Genomic DNA, 19,553 nt, shown 5'->3' with positions numbered 1-19,553 from the left:
CAAGTTTTTGATTTTGTAGTTTTTCGTCTCTTCTTGTTTTTCTTAATAGTTTTATGGATATTAATTTCATGTATTATCAGTTTGGAAAATATCAAAATGCTAAAGAGAGAGAAAAACAAATACTACATATGTTTAGCAAAAATTATTAAAAATAAAAAAACCCATAGTTTTATTATTAAATGTTGAGGTTGAAATTAACCTTTTTATTTTATACCTAATCAACTATTTTTAAATTATCCCACGGATATTGAGCAGCATTACCTGAGATTAATTCTTTCTTGACATGAACAATTATTTAGACATGTCTATAACTTGTGATCTGTTAAATACACTTCATTAGGTTGTTAAATATATGTTTATTTCCTTCTCATCTATTTTTAATCTACATAATAACGTCATTTTTAAAACCACATAAGGCGTTTCTAGCTGTCAGAAAGTGCTTCAAAAGTGTATAAAAAGAGACCAGAATCGTGTTAGTTTCACAAAAAGGATAAGTCCGAGTCAAAACCAAACACACGGTAAGTTTATTTCTATTATTATGGATTTCAAAGGAAAATTAATTTCTACTTGTGAAAATTTTTTCGAACTCCTTTTTACTAGTACCATACTAGTACTATGATTCCGATACTTAAGAATCTTCACATTTCTGATACTTTATTCTTTTTTATCAATCTAAGTAGAAAATTGACAATTCATTTTCGATTTTATTAATTATTAATTTTTTCATATCTGAATCTTCTGTTATTTTACAGAAAATGCTGACAACTGTCTCTCTTGCCTGTATCGTCGCCTGCGTTTTGGCAGATTCCACTTATCCCAAACATAATGGAGGGTACTTTCCCATTAATGGAGGCGATTACTACCCAAAGGGAGGCTGTGGTCCATATGGATGTGGGTACAATGGTTTCCAAGGGGGACTTTTCGGCTCTGGTAATTTAGGAAGTCTAGGTATAGGAAATGGATTAGTTGGTAATTTTGGAGGACTTAACACTGGGTTTGGAGGTGTTGGTGGAGGATCAGCCGCCGCTTCCGCTGCCGCCGCCGGAAATGCCGCTGCTGCCGCCGCCGCTGCTGCCGCTGGTCAAAATGCCGCCGCCGCCTCAGCTGCCGCTGCCGGTAACTCTGCTGCCGCCTCTGCTGCTGCTGCTTCTGGATCTGGAGGATTAATTGCTCCATTCAACTACTACCAGCCTGGATACAACTACTTCCCAGGACAAATCTACAACAACATCTACAGCTCCCAGTACTATCCCGACCACTACAACCAATATTACCAGTCTTTCCCCTACTACAGCAGTCCATATTTCGGTGTTGGAGGAGGATCTGCCGCCGCTTCAGCTGCTGCCGCCGGTAATGCAGCCGCCGCTTCCTCTGCTGCCGCTAGTGGATTCAATGGATTTAACGGACCCTTTATTGGGGGTCTTGGACCAATTGGTGGATCCGTCAGACCAAGAAAGGTAAACTTTTACTGATCTTTTTCCATTATTTAACATATATATATATATATATATATATATATATATATATATATATATATATATATATATATATATATATATATATATATAAATCTGTAAAATTTTATTATCACTTATTTAAATAGATTCCAAATAGTTTTTGCATGTCTTAAGTTTATGATATAAACGTTCATTCCAAAAGTGAATGAAACTATAATATCATAGTGTTTTAATTTCGTAGAAATAGCATTATGTAGCAATTACACGGTTAACATTTACCTTTTTTTTCCTTTTAGGTTTACTAAATGGACCCGATCTACTCCTGTACTCTTGAATGTTGTTTGGTTTTGACTTTAGAATAAAAATTAGAAAAAAAACAAGTATAGCATCTTTTTTTTACGATATACATAATTGTTCATTGCAAATAGACTAATTTGTTTGATTTTAAGTAAACACTTTGTCTGTTACGATTTAAAAAAATATAAATTATAATAGTTTTCAGAACACAAGTTACAGACAAAAATCACTTTAAAAACAAATATAGGAAAATGCCAAAATTTTTTTGGTTTAAGAAGTAAAATTCATAAAAGATTAACTGAAATTTGCTAGATTTCTTCATTGAAACTAAAGCATGAGAACCTAGTAAGTTGCAAGAACTTGTGTTCGAACCCTTTGTATATTATATATACAATAAAATATGTTCAAACCAAAGCATATCTCAATTTTCTCTGGAAAATTACAGGAACGGAAAATAATTTTTCTCTTCATTTTGCACTTAATATATTTATAACCTTGGCTTCCATGTAGGCATTGTTCAATCATAGTAATATATATCGATATAAGTATTATCTAGAAAACCAGAATAGGGGATAATATTAATTTCCAATGGCTTTATCCAGTAATGCATATAATGTTGCTTCTAAAGAAATCTTAAATGAATTAAAAAAGGAGAAATGCACTTAATGAGTGTGAAAATGACGTAAAACTCAATGAATTCGATGAACAATATAGTAATTGTTGTGAATTAAATGTTTAATTGAAATGTATAGCGCTTTCCTTACCAGTGTAATAAAATATAAAGAAACATTATTGATAGTGAATAAAAGATTAATTCTTCATGTTATGAACTATATGTGCTAAAAAAATCATCAATACAAACATAATCTATTCCTTACAAATATACTGTTCAAGCTAATGTGCATGAAAGTGTTATGTTGAAAGCTACTCAGAAACTAACGTTTAATCTCAACCACATTGTTGTAAAGCCAATAGTAGGATTGTTTTAAAAATAAATTGAACAAATATGTCAGCCACAATAGAAATATGAAAATTTAAAACACCAATATATTAAGATTGTGGTTGAAATTTTTTAAACTTTTGATTCCTTAAATATTGTCCGGAAAATTTATTGGGTATTGTGAGGCATATTACTGATGCTGTCAAAGGGAGACCATTTTATTTCGACAGGACCGAAAGATATGTATTTTAAAAAGAATTCAATCAACGTTTAGATATGATAAGTTCTTGTGTATTTCGTGGGCAAAGTATTTTTACAAACATAAAACACCGTCTCCCCGTAAATATAGATTGTTGTTATTAATCTAAAAGCCTGTTGTTCCTTTGGTAATTATAATAGATATAGCAGAAGAAATCTATTTGGTACAAATAATTGACAGCCATTCGTTTTTAGACAACTTTCAGTCTAGTCATTTCTTGTGTAAAGTACTATCGATTTTCTTAAAAAAAATACCTTGAAAATATGCAAAAGACGTAAACATAAGAACACATGTACAATTAATTCCTGTAGTGTTCCAACCATGTTTATCAATTGCTCTAATATTTTTTTTTAAACAAACTAAGATTTATATTTTGATAGGGACATGCGAACTTTCAGTCCATTAACAACATGTTGAATAATGTGATAGTTTATTTTACGCAAATTGTATTCATCCCTCTCTTTAAAAAAATCTGTCTGCTTCCCGCTAGAGCAGTGTCAACCAGGTTAACTAGTACACTTTCATTTTAATTTATGTCGTGGTTGTTTTTTTTTTAGCTTCGCGGGACTTCTGACCTCAAACCTCATTTCTTAACTTTCTTTTGTACCTTGTTATATATTTGCTTTGTTAAGCCATTGTTAAAAAGATTTGATGTAGTTCATGACCCTTAATAGATACACAAAATATAAGGCTGTGCTTATCCAAAATTGGTAAAATTTGTAATATACTAGTACTGCAATTTTCGAAAGGAAATGTATTTAAAAAACCCAACCCGACCTTTATATGTCAATATAATTAAGTAAACGATAGAAATTATAAAGTGATTTTTCTTCTTTATGAGAAGAATTCAATTTTTCAATGTTGTTTTATGGCTTAAAAGATTATCATATTAGAAGTTAAATTTACCATATTGATTTAATACATTTTTTTTTATCCAAACTCATATTTAAAAGAAATGTCATTTCCATTAATAATTTGTTTGCTTAAAACTCACTCAGTTAATTAGTTTAATTAAAACATATAACATTTCCTAAAAATTTCGTATATTTTTTTGCGTTGTAAAAACAACAAAACAACGTAAATTCCAACTCATGAAATTCTGTCCATATTATATTATACTTTATTATGTATACTGATAGCATATACAATGTTTGCGGTCCTTTGATAACGAATAAAGATATCAACCGAGGTAATGTTAACCCAAAAACACATTGATTTTCATGTATATAGAGTATAGCATAATATGAATTATCTCAGATTGTCACAAAAAGACACAAACTCTGAATTGTAAACTGGAAGCCTTGGCCCTGAATATTTTAACTTAAAACCCTTAGTTAAACCCTCACTGAGTACCAGAGCAGCCAACCTATCGGTGTACATACTTAAATGATTACTGATTGAATAGACCCTTATTGGGGAAGCGCCAAAATCCAACAGACCTGTTTTGAGGTCTGGGTTGTCTCGCGGCAAAGGACTGAAAAGAGTTTTGGTTGACGTTTGGGGCTGGCATATTTGCCCGAAATGGCCGCTGCGCATTGGCTATGTATTGATTTGCTGAGGGCTGAGCACCACTGCAATGTATGACAGGGTGCCAGTTGTTGCATTTAAAGCAACGATGCAAATTTGGACATTAGATTCGCTGACAAACAGCTCCTTAAGTGTAGTCATAGCATTTGAAATATGTTGAAACCTGTTGTTTACTTTGCTGTGTGGCTACTGAGTTTGGGTTCAAGTCAAAGCTCACTATCGATAGTTCCCCAATTGTTTGAAGGATTAAGGGCTATTCTCACACGATACTGGTCGTCATAGGTAACCCACCCATATGCTTTTTCTGCACCCAAGCGAATATCATGCATGTATTTAAGCATTTGCTGTGTTTAATTTCGATGTGCTACTAAGTAAATGCCTGAAAAAATTAGAAAAACATCAGTCCAATTGTCTACAGCGGAAATTTTGTGGGTTTGCTTGTGATGCGCTACAAGCTGGCTTGTGCATCTACTGATAAGGTAGATAACTGTTTTCGTTGGGTCACGCACTAACAGTGACCCTAGATTGACATATTCCCCATTAACTATTTTCTAGTGAAAGTTGAGTAGTGTTTTCCATAACAGGTTGGGTAGGTTGGGACAAACTGCTACTTTAAACTGAGCATCCGCACAAGTGTGACTTTGTGTACCTTCTGAGTGTGACCTCTGCGTGTCGGTAGCTGGCTCCTGGGTCCGGATCTCCGGAATCATTATCAGATCCACAGGAGGCTGACCAACTTGTGTCATGTCCAATGCAAGAGGGTCATCCACTGAGCTTCCCGCAGCCGCAGCTGGGCCTTTGGTTCGTTTCGGCCTGGGTTTCCATGACGTCACTCTTACCATTGGGTTTCGCTTCGCTTTACGACACTCGTGTCTCTTGCTTGTATCCTCTCTTGCTTGTATCGTTGCCTGTGTTTCGCAGATTCCAGCTATTCCAAACTAATGGGTGGGGGGGGGGTACTTTTCCACTAATTGAGGTGATAACGACTCAAAGGGAGGGTGTTGTCCACATGGATGTGGATACAATGGCTTCCAATTGGGACTTGTCGGGTCTGGTAACCTGGGAGGTCTTAGTCTATGAAGTGAATTAGTTGGTGAATTTGGAGGAGTTAACAGTGGATTTGGAAGACTTAACGCTGGGTTTGGATGTGTTGGTTGAGGAGCAGCCGCTATCTCAGTTGTTGCTGCCGGATATACCGCTGGGCAAAAAGCCACCGCCGTCTCAGCTGCCGATTCTGCTTATTCTGCTGACGCCTCTGCTTCTGCCGCATCTAGACCTAGAGGATGGATGGATCCATGTAACTACTGGACTGGATACAACTACTTCCAGGACAATTCTACAACTTCTACAATTCCCAGTACTGTCCTAACACCAACCAATACTACCAGTCATTCCACTACTACAACAGTCCATATTTCGGTCTTAGAGAAGGATCTGCCGCCGCTTTAGCTGCCGCTTCTAGAGGTAACGGAGGCGCCACCGCAAGTTGTGCCGCTGCTATTGGAAACGATGGATTTTAATAGATCATTTATCGAGGGACTAGGACCTTTAGGTGGATCCGCTTTCAATAAAAATGTAGATTCATTGATAAGTAACAAATATTCTCTTGAATATTTAAATACAATTGTTCTAGATTTAAAGAAATATCTTTATACCAATTATTTTCATGATTGGATAATTTGATTATTGTGACGCAATTGAAGATGCAGTAAAGTCATGAATGACATTAAGGTTTTCATGTTTACATACTAATATATGCAAAGAGATCATATTTTAAAAAGTGTCATTACAATGGTAGGTCGAACAGCAAATACATTTTCGTCCTTTATAAACTCCTGCGTCGTAAATGTTGTTTGTTTTTTCTCTCGCTCAAATAAACAAAGATTGGTAAATTTTGGCGTTTTCGTAATTCCTTTATTGGTGTCATTTACTTTACTAACTATATCTTAGTCATTCTGTATCAACCAAAACTGAAAAAGAACGGGGCCCTAGTTTTTTTGAAACGGTAAATTAACAAATATGTGGAAAAACTGTTGGCGCAGTTTAATGCTTTTCAAAATTCAAACTCGAGTAAAGGTAATTTAAAATATAATCTACATAAAAAATATAAATGTAAGACATTTCCCATTATCTCTTAAGTTAGTTGATTCATATAGCCCTTAATACGAGGTCCTCAACAATTATATTGATTTTTTTTAACCAAAGACATGTAAGTTAAACATCTAGATATAAAAATTTTCAGAATAAATGATTGATCGAGAGAATTCATTCCTTGTTAAAATAAATTTGAATACACTATAACAGCCATGACGTCTAAGGGAATTTACCAGTTATACACCTAAATCATAATTATTCTGAAAATTCCACGCACTATAAATAACGTTATGTAAATGCATGCCGTTACGATTAAAGTTATATAAGATCTGATTTGTCATTATCAATTAAATTTACATATATTAGTTTGCATATTAATTGATGGATATTTTCTATTCTTAGCATTCTTCCTTTTGTCTTGTCTTCATATATCTCAACTGTTGACGATTTGATATTGACAAGATAGAGGAAAATCTCTGCAAAATTGTGATCTCCTGTGTGTGTATTTTAAGATTATAAAATTGAACTTAAGCTGTTATCAAGTAAACTAAACGTCCTTTTCAAATTCAAGTTTCAACTCTAATGAATCAACTTTTTAAATTCCTTATTGAGTTCGTGGTTGCGGGAGTAAAAGACTTGTACCATCACTGTTTTTATAGATACAAAAAAGCATGCCAAATAATTAAGATACATTTTATGAGTTACTACATGCATCATTCGAAATGACTTCAAAACAATAAATTTATATTTTCTTATTGTTTCTTTTAAATATATTGTTTAAATTTATACATAGAGTCAAAATGTAAATATAAAATTTTAAACGATACAGCAGCCATGTTTAAGCAATGATATTCAACTAAATGAGAAACCCTTCTAAAGATAATATTGGGTAAATTATACATCTTTATTTAAAGTTATTTTAAGACATAAATAATGAAGAGGTATGTCTTCATTAGATTGGAAATTTCTTTGAAATTATCACAAGCCAACCATAACTTATTCAAGCCTATTCAAAATACAACTACACAATATAAACAATGTCTGGGAACTTTTGTTTTACATGAACGAATACTGACAACGTAAATAATGTTTATGAGTAGTTTTAATATAATATTCTGTAATGGGGTATACTTTTTCTATATCAATTATTTTAAAGTTATTTGTTTGGACTTTTAAAAATCGCAAAAAAATTTAAAAGGGTGCATTTTTGCGTGTGCTTATACATAGATACATCGAAGAATGCGTACCTTGATTCCATTAACCTTCATTACGTTTAATCGTTTCTGCCATTGTGTAAAAAGTGATATATCATACTATTTTTAATGTCCAATGATATTTTCTGCCATGTGTAAAAAGTGATTTATCATACTATTTTTAATGCCCAATGAAATTTTTAACCGTCAAAATATGGCAAAAAATGTTGTTTAGCATCATCATTACAGACAACGATTGTTTTGCAACACACGTCCTTACAATACAAAGAAAGATATGGAAACTAGAACGTCTTGACAAGAACGATGTAAACACTTTGATCTCTTAAGACCAATTTATTTATCATTTTTTGTGAATATACCGGTTAGACTTGCTTTACTTACTTGCACATAGCTGTTAAGAACATGCTAATTTTATTTACATTATCAATAAACGAAACGTTGTATCAAGAAATTGAAATACCAATAAAATACTATCTTGATTCAGTAAACCTAATTCTTTCTATAATCTAATCATAATAAAAATAACAGTTGACCATTCAATTTATAAACATGTCTTAATCAAAAAAGGACAATATGCACTTTTTCTTTTTATTCCAGTGTCAACATCGCTTTTCATAATAATTGTTTTACTTTACATTTATACATCAAAAATCTATGTTATAAGCATAGGCAAAAAAACACTGTTAAAAATCTTCACAAATTCGATGAATGGTTTTGACATCATATCTGTTTAAATATTTCTTTACGTAATTGTCAATTCAGGAAATGGTAATCAAGTTAAACATAAGATGAGATAATTTATCATACTGCTTGGTTTGTGTGGTTCGTTTAAAATATTCTGTTCTTAATTGTTACCGCTGAGCGATATTTCAAAAGTTTTAGTGTTATGTACATATCATTGTAACAAGAAAGCATTTAAAGAACAAATTTAGCGCTTACCTGTAATGCTGTACAAATGATAATTAATGTGATACTGCCTCTGTAAACAAGTGATATATATTTATTTATAATTGAGACTGTGTACTATACTATTTTTTAAAAACGTTTTGAAGAAAATTGCTTAAAATTATGCAGCATAGAAAAATCGCATCCCGAAATACTCTGATGGATACAGAAAAAACCCCCACCGAAATATAAATAATTAATTCACCTGACAAACCTTAACCTAACAAAGTACTAATAATTTGATGATAACACTATTGTTTGTTTTGTTGGCTGTGCGACGGGCCACGTGTGTAGCGTGTCAAATGTCTTGCCTCAACATCGTTTATTCTTTCTCCACAACTCAAGAATTTACTTTTTGTCACAAGTCTGATCGACCCGACTGCTAAGCATTGCTAAATTTTAGTCGTTTGCTATTTTTAGTGCTTTACAAATAAAATTTTTCTAAACTTGTGTACACATGCTGACAATGACTATAGAAGGTTAAAAAAAATTATGAATACACATTTTTGAAAAAAAAGTGAATGAGAAATGATATCTTAATTTCCTCATACATTAGTAACTATTAAATCGCACTGACAAGTTATTGACCACAATGACCGCCCTTCCCTGTGACGTTCGTCGGGCGAACACTATATAAACGTAAGAAATCAGAACACTTTACAGAAGAACACAGGAAAGTTCTCCAGTTGACATAGCAAAAAAAGTAAGTCATCTGAGTTTACGTTTTATTTGATATTATTTTATTCTACCTGACAGACATCACAGCATGCAAAACACACAACATAATCCTGAATTATGACAACATTATGTATTTAGTGTAAAAATTAAGTGATTTTAAAAACCAGTTCGTGGTACTTTTCCAGAACATGTTGAGATTCCTCTCCCTCGCCTGCATCATTGTCTGCGTTGCAGCTGACAGCTATTACCCTAAGTCTGGTGATTATTACCCTAAAAGTAACCACTTTGGAGGTTGCGGACCATATGGATGTACCTATGGCGTCAACTCAGTAGGCCCTTACGGCACCTATGGAGGAATCATCAGCTCCGGTAGCTTTGGAGGAGTCAACTCTGGATTTGTTGGAACTGGAGGACTCAACACTGGATTGCTTGGAATCGGAGGTGGATCTGCCGCCGCTTCTGCCACCGCCGCCGGAAATGCCGCTGCTGCCGCCGCCGCTGCTGCCGCTGGACAAAATGCCGCCGCCGCCTCAGCTGCCGCTGCTGGTAACTCTGCTGCCGCCTCTGCTGCTGCTGCTTCTGGATCTGGAGGATTAATTGCTCCATTCAACTACTACCAGCCTGGATACAACTACTTCCCAGGACAAATCTACAACAACATCTACAGCTCCCAGTACTATCCCTACCACTACAACCAATACTACCAGTCTTTCCCCTACTACAGCAGTCCATATTTCGGTGTTGGAGGAGGATCTGCCGCCGCTTCTGCTGCATCCGCTGCTGGTAATGCAGCCGCCGCTTCCTCTGCTGCCGCTAGTGGATTCAACAATTTTAATAGAGGTTTTGGAGGATTAAACAACATTGTTGGTGGTGGATTGAGAAGAATTGGAAGACGTAATAAGGTATATTCTTTTACTTACTATCTTTAGCATAAAGCTGACTAATTTGTCCTTTTCATTAGCTTAATTACCTATCGATAGGTTACAATGTCTGTTTGATTTTAAACTATGTTTTTCACTTTTAAACTTATTATTATTTGCTTTGAAAATATTCTACTGTTTTATAATTTCCTATTCTTAATTATTTTGCAGGTTTACTAAACTGAAAGGTCCAGAATTCATATTGCTGAATGTCCCTTTTGATTGTGATTTTGGTTGTGCAATAAACTTCTGTTTAACATTTTCATTTACGTTTCAATTCTTTCTTTGAAGTTTTGAAGGAGAATTCAGAATCTAAAATTTAAAAGAACATGTCGTTTAACATACCTGTTTTGGAATTTTTTAAAATCACAGTCTATTTTTCATGCTTTTAATAAGATATTTACTTATAGGAATAACTCTATTCTTAATCATTTGTATGGCAAGTTCTGATTCTAATGCTATACAATAGTAAAACTCATTTGCAAGAATATTGTTCATTTAGGATTTGGTTAAAATTATCTGTTTTATGATAATGACTATGTTTGGTCTGAAATATATTAGAATAATTACTGGTTTAGTTCTTTAAGATAATGTATGGATTTTTAATACCTTGATGATTTTTTAGATGGAATAAGACGATGAAAAGTGTTGTTTAATTAATAAAAAAATGTCAAATTTTGTCAACCTTAGCCAGCTATTTTTTTTCCGATATATCAAATTTAACGTATATCGTTGTAAGTGTTACATAAGGAAATTCCATTTCTGAAATCCACATGTCCAGTTTTAAACTTTTCATCAGTGACAAGCATTGTCCACATACATGAAACTGTTTTAAACCTTGTTTCTAGAGTTTTTATTTTAGCCAATTTGTTAATTGTTTTGATTATTCGAGGTTAAAGAAAAGGAATGAAACAAAATGATCATAAGGCTGTTAATGACAATAAAACATTTTAAGTAGGTTAAAATCTTAAAATATAAACACTTTTACTTAAAGTTAACTTCGACGAAATTAGACGAAACAAAGAATGTTTGTATATATAAAAATCATGCACAAACTGTCTATACTCACAAACGGAAGAACAGCTCAAATTCTCAACGCGGCAAAAATTTTAAAATGCATTCCTTTTTTACATGTTGACGTTCTATTTTATGCTATAACATGTTTTGATGTGGGGAACATTATATTGGTCAAACCAAAAATACTATTAGACATCGCATGACCGTCTACCGAATGCTTTAAACAAAATACTAGTGCAAAGCTTAGCAATCGTACCAAAAATATCGAAGTTTTTCAGTATGCTCTATTTATGAATTCTTTAAAACGACAACAAAAAAGGACGTAAAACAAAAGAAAAAAAAAACATTATTACATTTTTTCAACCAATATCTAATGCATTGTATTCTTGAGCATATATTTAAATTTCACATATTTTTTTGCTTGTAAAATGCAGAGCACTGAAAGGTTAAAATGACGAGTTTTATTTTGATGAAACAAATGTTGAACGCTGTAAACTGCAATGTCACAAGCAAAAATCAAATTTCATGTTCTTGGTTGTCTCAGAAGCTATTACATTAATATGAACTTACTTAGGATAAAAAAGGAATTGTAAGGTATAAATCACATTTGCAGACAAGACAAGAATATAACGCACATAACTCAGTTGGTATGCAAACACGCATTTTTTAACGAATCAATATGTATGGTATTTTTATGATTCCCAAATTTATTTGTTAGCATTTGATAAGCATTTTTCTTAACTCATGTGTTTCGGAATAAAAAAAATGCTAGACATTTTACAACATAGTGAAATATGTCACCCAAAGTGATAGTACATATTGACCAGATTCTACGACATCTTTCTGTGTTAAACTATCTTCCAGTTTCAATTTGCAATTAATGATTATAGGTTCTGAATTTTAAAAATATGACTCTTAAATCGTTTTGCAGTTTCTTATGATAAATTTCCTGTACAAAGCTTTTCTTGAAAATTCAAGATATCTCATTCAAAAATGGGGTGAATTTTCTACATGTTTGAACCCATCTCGTAAAACCTTATTAATGAGCGTTTCTTAAACAAAAACTGATCAATCCAAAAATAAGAAAGATCTCATGAGTTAAGTTTACCTCTCACATAGTTTACCAATGGATGTATAAACGAACCCTTAGGAAAACATTTATAAAAATAGCGATACATTACATGCGTAAGTTTAAAATCATGCGCCACTAAATTTTTAGCACAGTATGTAATAATTCGAACCTTGATGTAGATTATCAATGGATATCGCTCAGTTTCCCTATAAACTACACAATTTTGGTACAAGGCTTAATATGCAGTACAATTTTCAAAAATTTTAAATGAACATTCTCTATAATATTTGTGTTTTTGTAGCCCCACACATCAAAGCCTTACTTAAGATTTGGCTAATTAAACTATTAAACAGATCAATTTAAGTGTCGATATCTTATTTTCTAAATACTCCATACAAAGCTGTTGAGGCTTTCTTGGTTGAATGTGTTTTCGTACCATAAAAATTTCCACTGTGAGACATAATAATAGATATGAACTCATTCACCATTTCAAGAGGTACATCTCTGTATGAATAAATTTTTTTTGTAATACGACCTTTTGAAAAAAAATACCTTAGTCTTTTTCAATGTTAAAATAAAGTTTTCACAGATTATATTAAAAAAAATCAGTGATTTATGTTTTTTGGGTTTTCAGAAAAAATAAATGTGTCATCAGCATGAAAGAGAATAACAAGTTTTAACATTGTATGCATCTCAGTTTCCAAATTTTCGATAAGGGTAGTTACACCTTTAATATCATTTTGTACAAGGTAGTTTTCTAAATCGTCGTTAATGTACAAGGAAAAACAAAATGGTGATAAGTTTTCACTTTGTCTAACCCCCATATTACACATAGTAAATTCTTAAGGGTCTTATCCAACACTAATTAAGGTCTTCCGTTTCCAACGGAAGACCTTATAGTTTTCGTACTGTTTCTTATTAAGGTCTTCCGTTTCCAACGGAAGACCTTATTGTTTTCGTACTGTTTATTATTATTTTTTTTTTCCAAATTTTGTGCACGCGATTTCTCGAAAACTACTCAACCGATCTGAACAGTTTTTTTCACAGATGATGGAAAATTATCTGAATTTTATATGTTTTTGAATTTTTTGTCGTCGTCACTTCCGGTCCGGATTTACGGTCGATTTTGTAATTTTTTACGACCAATTTTGTGCAGAGTTGATCTCAGAAACTATAAGAGATATGACTTTGAAATTTTCAGGAAAGGTAGAGCATGGTTTGAAGTTGTGCACTATTTAGTTGTTTTGCACCAGTGGCGCTATTCCTTGGAGCTCGCTTAGGCACAAAAATGGGGTACAGATTTCGAATCAAAATTTCCATATGTTTTGATCAGTATCTTTTGATCAGTTGATATTTTGACAAGACATATAGAACAAAAGTAGTAGAGAATCAAAAGTTTTATCCAATAAAATCAAGAAAAAGGGGCTGGTCCCTTTAATTAGGGACCAAGAGACTCGTAAATTCTATTACGAATAACTTGAAAACGATAAATATTTTGTTATGCATTATAAAAATCAAAGTTGTTGATCTCTACATTATCGGTTTGAAAGAGTCATCGTCAGGCCCATGTCTGACGTAATTAGGGTTTTTATTCTTTATCTTCAAATTTTTTTTTTGGGAGGGGGGGGGTAATTTTGAAATTGTATCGATATCTCATGGTATCATTTTATCTAAAAAAAAAATCGGACGGAAGACCTACTCGTTACTCGTAACGAGGTCGTATCTAGTTATTAAGGTCTTCCGTTTCCAACGGAAGACCTTATAGTTTTCGTACGATTTCTTATTATTAAGGTCTTCCGTTTCCAACGGAAGACCTTATTGTTTTCGTACTGTTTCTTCTTATTATTATTATTAGGGTCTTCCGTCTTCAGCGGAAGACCCTTCTATTATTGTAATGTTTCTTTTTCACTTTTTTAGGGTTTTCCGTTTTTCAACGGAAAACCCTTCTGTTATTCTACTGTTTCTTATTATTAGGGTTTTCCGTTTTTCAACGGAAAACCCTTCTGTTATTCTACTGTTTCTTATTATTATTTTTTTTTTATCCGCAAATTTTGTGTAGGCCATTTCTCGTACATTTGTTGTCTGATTGCTATGAAACTTTCAGGGTATGTAGACAATGTTAATATCTAGGGACGTTTTTTTCAAATTTTTAAAATTCACTTCCGGTTATGAGTTATTGCCCTTTAATTGAAAATTGGGGGGTCTTTTGTCCAGAGTTGATCTCGGGAACTACAAAAGATAGTTGCATGAAATTTAGCAGAATTGTTGGTAACATTTTATAGTTTTGCTGGCATGAAAATTTTGGCAAAATGTTTCTTAGTTTTTAAGCTATTTGCCGGTAAAGTTTAAGGTTTTGGGGGGTCTGAAATTTTGTTGCTTTTTGTATAATAACCTTTAAACTAAAAATAATTTGTTAATACATATAGAACAAAAGTTGTTAAGAATAACGAGAGCTTTCATTTAAAATTAAGAAAAAAGGGCTGGCCCCTATAATTAGGGGTCAGCAGCTCATACACGTATTTTTCTGATAGCAAAAATCGTTATCATTTTATGAAAAAAAAATTAATTCAGTTATTGTTAATATATTAAATAATGTCATTTGGTATCAAATTTAAAAAGTTCTGTGCCCTATTTTTTTCAAATTTCATAAAACAAATATGTGTGAATCGTACATGAACGAGTTAATTTGTCTACATAGACACACAAGCGAACAAATGCCGTTTTAAGGCCCAGGCATTTACTGCCTTACATTGTGTTGCGTCTTAGATAAATTGTTGTGATTCAATTTCATTTTTTTTTCATCTAGGCTATATCATTTATGAATTCAACTACTTTTTTAACACGTTCTAATCGGCCACGCAGAACAAATGTTTGCAATGTTTGTCGCGGACCCGCGAATGTAAACAGTAACGAACGGCATTGTAGAAAAGAGAGAGCGTAATGCAGAAGATAAGTTGTGCATTTTTCGGTTTACACATGCATTTTCAAGTTACTGTGAAACAGATGAACATGCACAGGGAACAATACTACATATTTGTATAAGGAGGGATATATTCTCGTGTGAATCGTTTACGAGGAAATTCTGACAGCCACACTTCTGTCGACCATGTCGACGGATGTTTATGTTTCCATTGATTAGCCGTTGATAAGCTACGAGTAATAAAGGGGAAAAGATGGACATTAAAGTGTGTGATCTATGTGGATGTTACTGAAGAAGGTGAGGCTTTTTATTCCTTTTAAAGTTTCTTGTCTATAGTGGTTAAAATGTCAGCATGTTAACTGGTTAACATTTAGTCTATAGATGTACATGTAAGTAAGTGCACACTGTCACTGATGTATGTTATTTTTCTAGTCCAGACAATATAAATCCTTTTAACAGAATTGAATCCCAAATGTTGTACCTTTCACTTGTTTTTTTCTCCTTTTTACCAGAATTTTGTGTAAATTACAATTCAATTTATTGACAAAATCCACATGTGGCGAAAGTCATACATACAGTATACAAATATACATGTAGTTGGTACTGTACATAGATTTTCTTATGATATGTCCATTGCGTATGAATTTACAAATATATCTTGATGATTAAACATCTGCTGGGTTAAGAATTTTATAAGAATTACAGAGTTAGATGTTTTGTTATGGTGTGGGTGTTTGTTTACTAACGTGTAATTTTTACATTGTTTACTGGATGTTTAGACTTGCTCGAGGTTCATTGGTGACTGGAAAGGATGACCAAATTTATCTATTTAAAAAAAAATTAGATTGTGAATTTTCAACTCAAAATTCAAAGCAGGGTCTAATTAGAAACATATGATCATATTCTTGTGCGGAAGACTCCAAATGTAGACATAAATACCCTGTAGACATACATGTAACATCAAGTAAATAAAATTGTATACTTCAGACTTCAGAGTTAAAACATGACTAAAAAGTCTTTAATATTTTTATGATGCCGATCAATGTATCATTAGAGAGGTTTAGCAGACCAACGGGTAACCGGTACATGTACTTGTACATGTAGTTTACAAGTTAGAACTATGCGTACCACTCTACCAGTTCACATAATTTTTCTTGTTTAGCAGTTTTGATATGTACTTGAATTGTCCTTGTTAATGTTTAAAATGTAATTTTTCATTTATATTCTCTTTTTTTAATCTGACTACTGGCAGTACTGGCATGCCAGCAGTTCTTGTCAAGGACCATTTCTCGCTGGTGCAATGTTACATCATATTTTCGTATATAATTTTATGTGTTGATAAAATGACGTAACAATGCACTGATGAAAAATGGTACTCAACGATAACTGATCGCAAGCCAATATTGATTAATTACAGACAAAAACTGAAGGTTGCAAGTGTTATTTTTTATTGAACACCATTGTTTAAAATAACTTTTTATATATGTGACGGTCAGACCGGTTTAAATACCAGTGTTCAGTTGGTAGAGCACCTGACTAGAGATTCAGGGGACCAGGTTTAATTCCTGGTTTGGTCCTTCATTATTTCTCCCATCCTGTTACAATATTAAGGCTTGGACGTTTCTGTACTTAGCCGATTCGGTACATATCACTATACATGAGATGCGATACGATACATATCACGATACATTGCAACTAAATGAAAACATGAATAAGGGTTAAAAATTTATTCAATCTGTCGATGTATTACCGCATGTCCAAAGTTATTTTGATATATTTAAAATGAGCGTTGCACAATTTACAAATTACTTAAGTCTCATATACACTACTTTTTCATTAACAAGTAATCCAAAAGTTGTCCACACTCCAGATTTAGCTTCCTAACAGGTTTGACAACTTTACGAGGTTTTCCGCCATCTTTGTACTTTCATATTAGGCGCGCAGACTAAAAATAGCCGATATATGAAGCTCAGATATTTTTGGAAAATAAAAAAAAGTCCGCATAGGTATCGTAATGTATTAATGGTAAATGTAACAATCCAAATATCGTCAAAATAAATAATGTGGTACATCGGTGGATCGTTCCATCCCTATACAATATTGGTGTTGTAACCAACCCCTGGAACTGACAGGTTAACTCCTGCCAGGGGAAGAGCCAGGGTTCGATCTTTGAGGGTGAAGATCATTTAAAGGGGGGGGGGGGATGTGACGGTCAGACTGGTTTGAATACTGGTGCCAGATACATGTAGCTCAGTTGGTAGAGCACTTGACTAGAGATTCAGAGGGCAAGGTTCGAATCCCAGTCTGTTCTGTCATTATTTCTCCCATCTTGTACATATATATCAGATCTATTCAAGTCAGTGTCAGCTACATTATGCATAAACAATTTTACCCGCTCCTAAACCACAAACTTTCTTATTAGTGGATTCAGCTTACCGCTGATTGGCTGCTGTTGCAGCAGACTTATAATATATGCACGCACAAAACACAATGAACTTATCAGAGAATGAAAAATTCATCGAGTTACTTTCAACTGTTGGAATTTGGGTATTTTTTATAAATGTATACTTGTGACAAAACATATGATTATGTGGTACATACAGCTGTAGCTATATGAAGAAAATTTGGGTTAGACATATATATCTACCATGCAAGTAAATGATATTTACTAAAACTTCCAATTTATGACGCACGAAATATACGCTACTTTTATAAAGATTGACATACATGTAATGTAACACATTGTGTGAAAAAAATCTATTAAAAATTCTTCATTAAGTTTACTCATACATGTTTTATGCTTATTACACATAGTATTGTTTTAAAAAAATGTAATTTATAAAAAAATAAACAAAAACCCTCGCCAAATTTATTTGCAAAATAAAAACCCGGTAGAATTGATAAAACATGGTATACCAGAAGGAAATACATGTACTTTGACGCTGTTCAGATGGGTAATATTCCTTTGTAATTTTCGAATTGAAATGCTTGACTGTTGCACTACAAGAAATAAACTCAGCTCTCTCTCTCTCTCAAACTCTCTCTCAATCTAATAAGTGTCTATACCTAAGAATTTTTTTTAATATTATATTATGACTTGATATGCAAATTTTTGATCCTGTACTGCCTAAATGTTATATGTCATGTATTGGGATATGTAATACTTATTACACTGCATGGTCAGTGTATTTTTTCCAGAAATAATATGCATATGTTAATGTAAACACAGCTATTACTAGTACATGTATGTAAAAACAGCTAATTATTTTTTTTTTTATTTCAGCTCAAAACGAACTCTTGTTCCGACATGGCACCACATTGCTTTTACCTGTTGATTCTTGTGGGTCAGCTCCTGAGATTAACCTGTCACCTCTATCCACATGCATATTCCTTGTGTTCTACAGACTTTTTACCGGTAATTCAAATTAAATCGGATAATGCATGAACAATAATGGAACTTTATGAAAGCATCATCCCATGTTGTGGTTTGTGTTTGATAAGAAATTATGAAAAACAAAATTAAGGCTATTTAAAGAAATTCATAATTGTTGTGAAAATTTGTTTTTCAATAAAAGTATGCAATTATGTTTCCTTTATTTTTTATTTTATAAAGGTATTTAGATGTGTTTACATAATTGAACCCCCCCCCCACCCCACCCCATCCAATTGTCTGCATTAAGATTACATGTAGGATATGTAAATGTACATTTGACTTTGAAATAACATCTGCTATGATAATTACTTTTGAAATGAACAAGAAACAACCTATTTCTACCTTTCTAAGGTATATATGCATAAAAAAGTAGAAAAACATGTCAAATTTGAACATTTTTCATTGAAATCAACTCTGTCTCTAGCTACCTGGGTGTGTTTGAATTTAATTCTAATTTAAGGCAGATGTCTAACTTGTAGGTTGTAACTTACTGTTTTAGCATGGTTAGAAGAAGACTAGAAATCAGAATAGATTAGATATTCACTAAATATGATTGTTAGCTTACTTTTTTCATGAAAACAAGAAATCACAAGCAGGACAGCTGTCTATTTGTTAATTAAAATGGTACAAATCATACAATAAACAAATAAAGATCACATTTTAGAATCATTGATGATTGTTTTCAAATATGTGTGAGAAATGACTCAAGGAAATTGCCACATGTTTCATAAAATTAGGTAAAACATTTCAAACCATGACTTTTTATGAAAATCAAAAGAT

The 19,553-nt window shown here is 32.8% G+C and overlaps 2 protein-coding genes, 1 long non-coding RNA gene and 1 pseudogene across 3 annotated transcripts; all 4 read left to right on the top strand.

The window, feature by feature from the left end:
• The first annotated feature begins 428 nt into the window (after nucleotides 1-428).
• LOC128175261 (spidroin-1-like) lies at nucleotides 429-1,856 on the top strand. The gene is made up of 3 exons (XM_052840764.1): nucleotides 429-518; nucleotides 753-1,457; nucleotides 1,754-1,856. The coding sequence occupies exons 2-3, from the start codon at nucleotides 756-758 to the stop codon at nucleotides 1,760-1,762; spliced, it is 711 nt and encodes a 236-aa protein (XP_052696724.1). The 5' UTR covers nucleotides 429-518; nucleotides 753-755; the 3' UTR covers nucleotides 1,763-1,856.
• A 3,368-nt stretch (nucleotides 1,857-5,224) lies between these two features.
• On the top strand, nucleotides 5,225-6,192 carry LOC128176972 (uncharacterized; annotated as a pseudogene).
• Nucleotides 6,193-9,398: 3,206 nt separating this feature from the next.
• Nucleotides 9,399-10,596, top strand: LOC128175260 (spidroin-1-like). Its single transcript, XM_052840763.1, has 3 exons — nucleotides 9,399-9,436; nucleotides 9,597-10,313; nucleotides 10,503-10,596. Exons 2-3 carry the CDS (start codon nucleotides 9,600-9,602, stop codon nucleotides 10,509-10,511), a joined length of 723 nt encoding a protein of 240 aa, XP_052696723.1. The 5' UTR covers nucleotides 9,399-9,436; nucleotides 9,597-9,599; the 3' UTR covers nucleotides 10,512-10,596.
• Nucleotides 10,597-15,200: 4,604 nt separating this feature from the next.
• On the top strand, nucleotides 15,201-18,926 carry LOC128177637 (uncharacterized). Its single transcript, XR_008242859.1, has 2 exons — nucleotides 15,201-15,637; nucleotides 18,624-18,926. It is a non-coding gene; the product is annotated as an uncharacterized LOC128177637 (long non-coding RNA).
• Nucleotides 18,927-19,553: the final 627 nt, after the last annotated feature.

The sequence above is a fragment of the Crassostrea angulata genome, chromosome 3, assembly GCF_025612915.1.
Source record: "Crassostrea angulata isolate pt1a10 chromosome 3, ASM2561291v2, whole genome shotgun sequence".
NCBI classification, from domain to species: domain Eukaryota; kingdom Metazoa; phylum Mollusca; class Bivalvia; order Ostreida; family Ostreidae; genus Magallana; species Magallana angulata.
Note: the sequence above shows the minus strand (reverse complement) of the source record. Positions and strands in the feature narration are given on the sequence as shown.

Bases quoted from the DNA above. Each gene is read 5' to 3' on its own strand.
- LOC128175261 (XM_052840764.1), top strand. From the start codon at position 756: ATGCTGACAACTGTCTCTCTTGCCTGTATCGTCGCCTGCGTTTTGGCA.
- LOC128175260 (XM_052840763.1), top strand. From the start codon at position 9,600: ATGTTGAGATTCCTCTCCCTCGCCTGCATCATTGTCTGCGTTGCAGCT.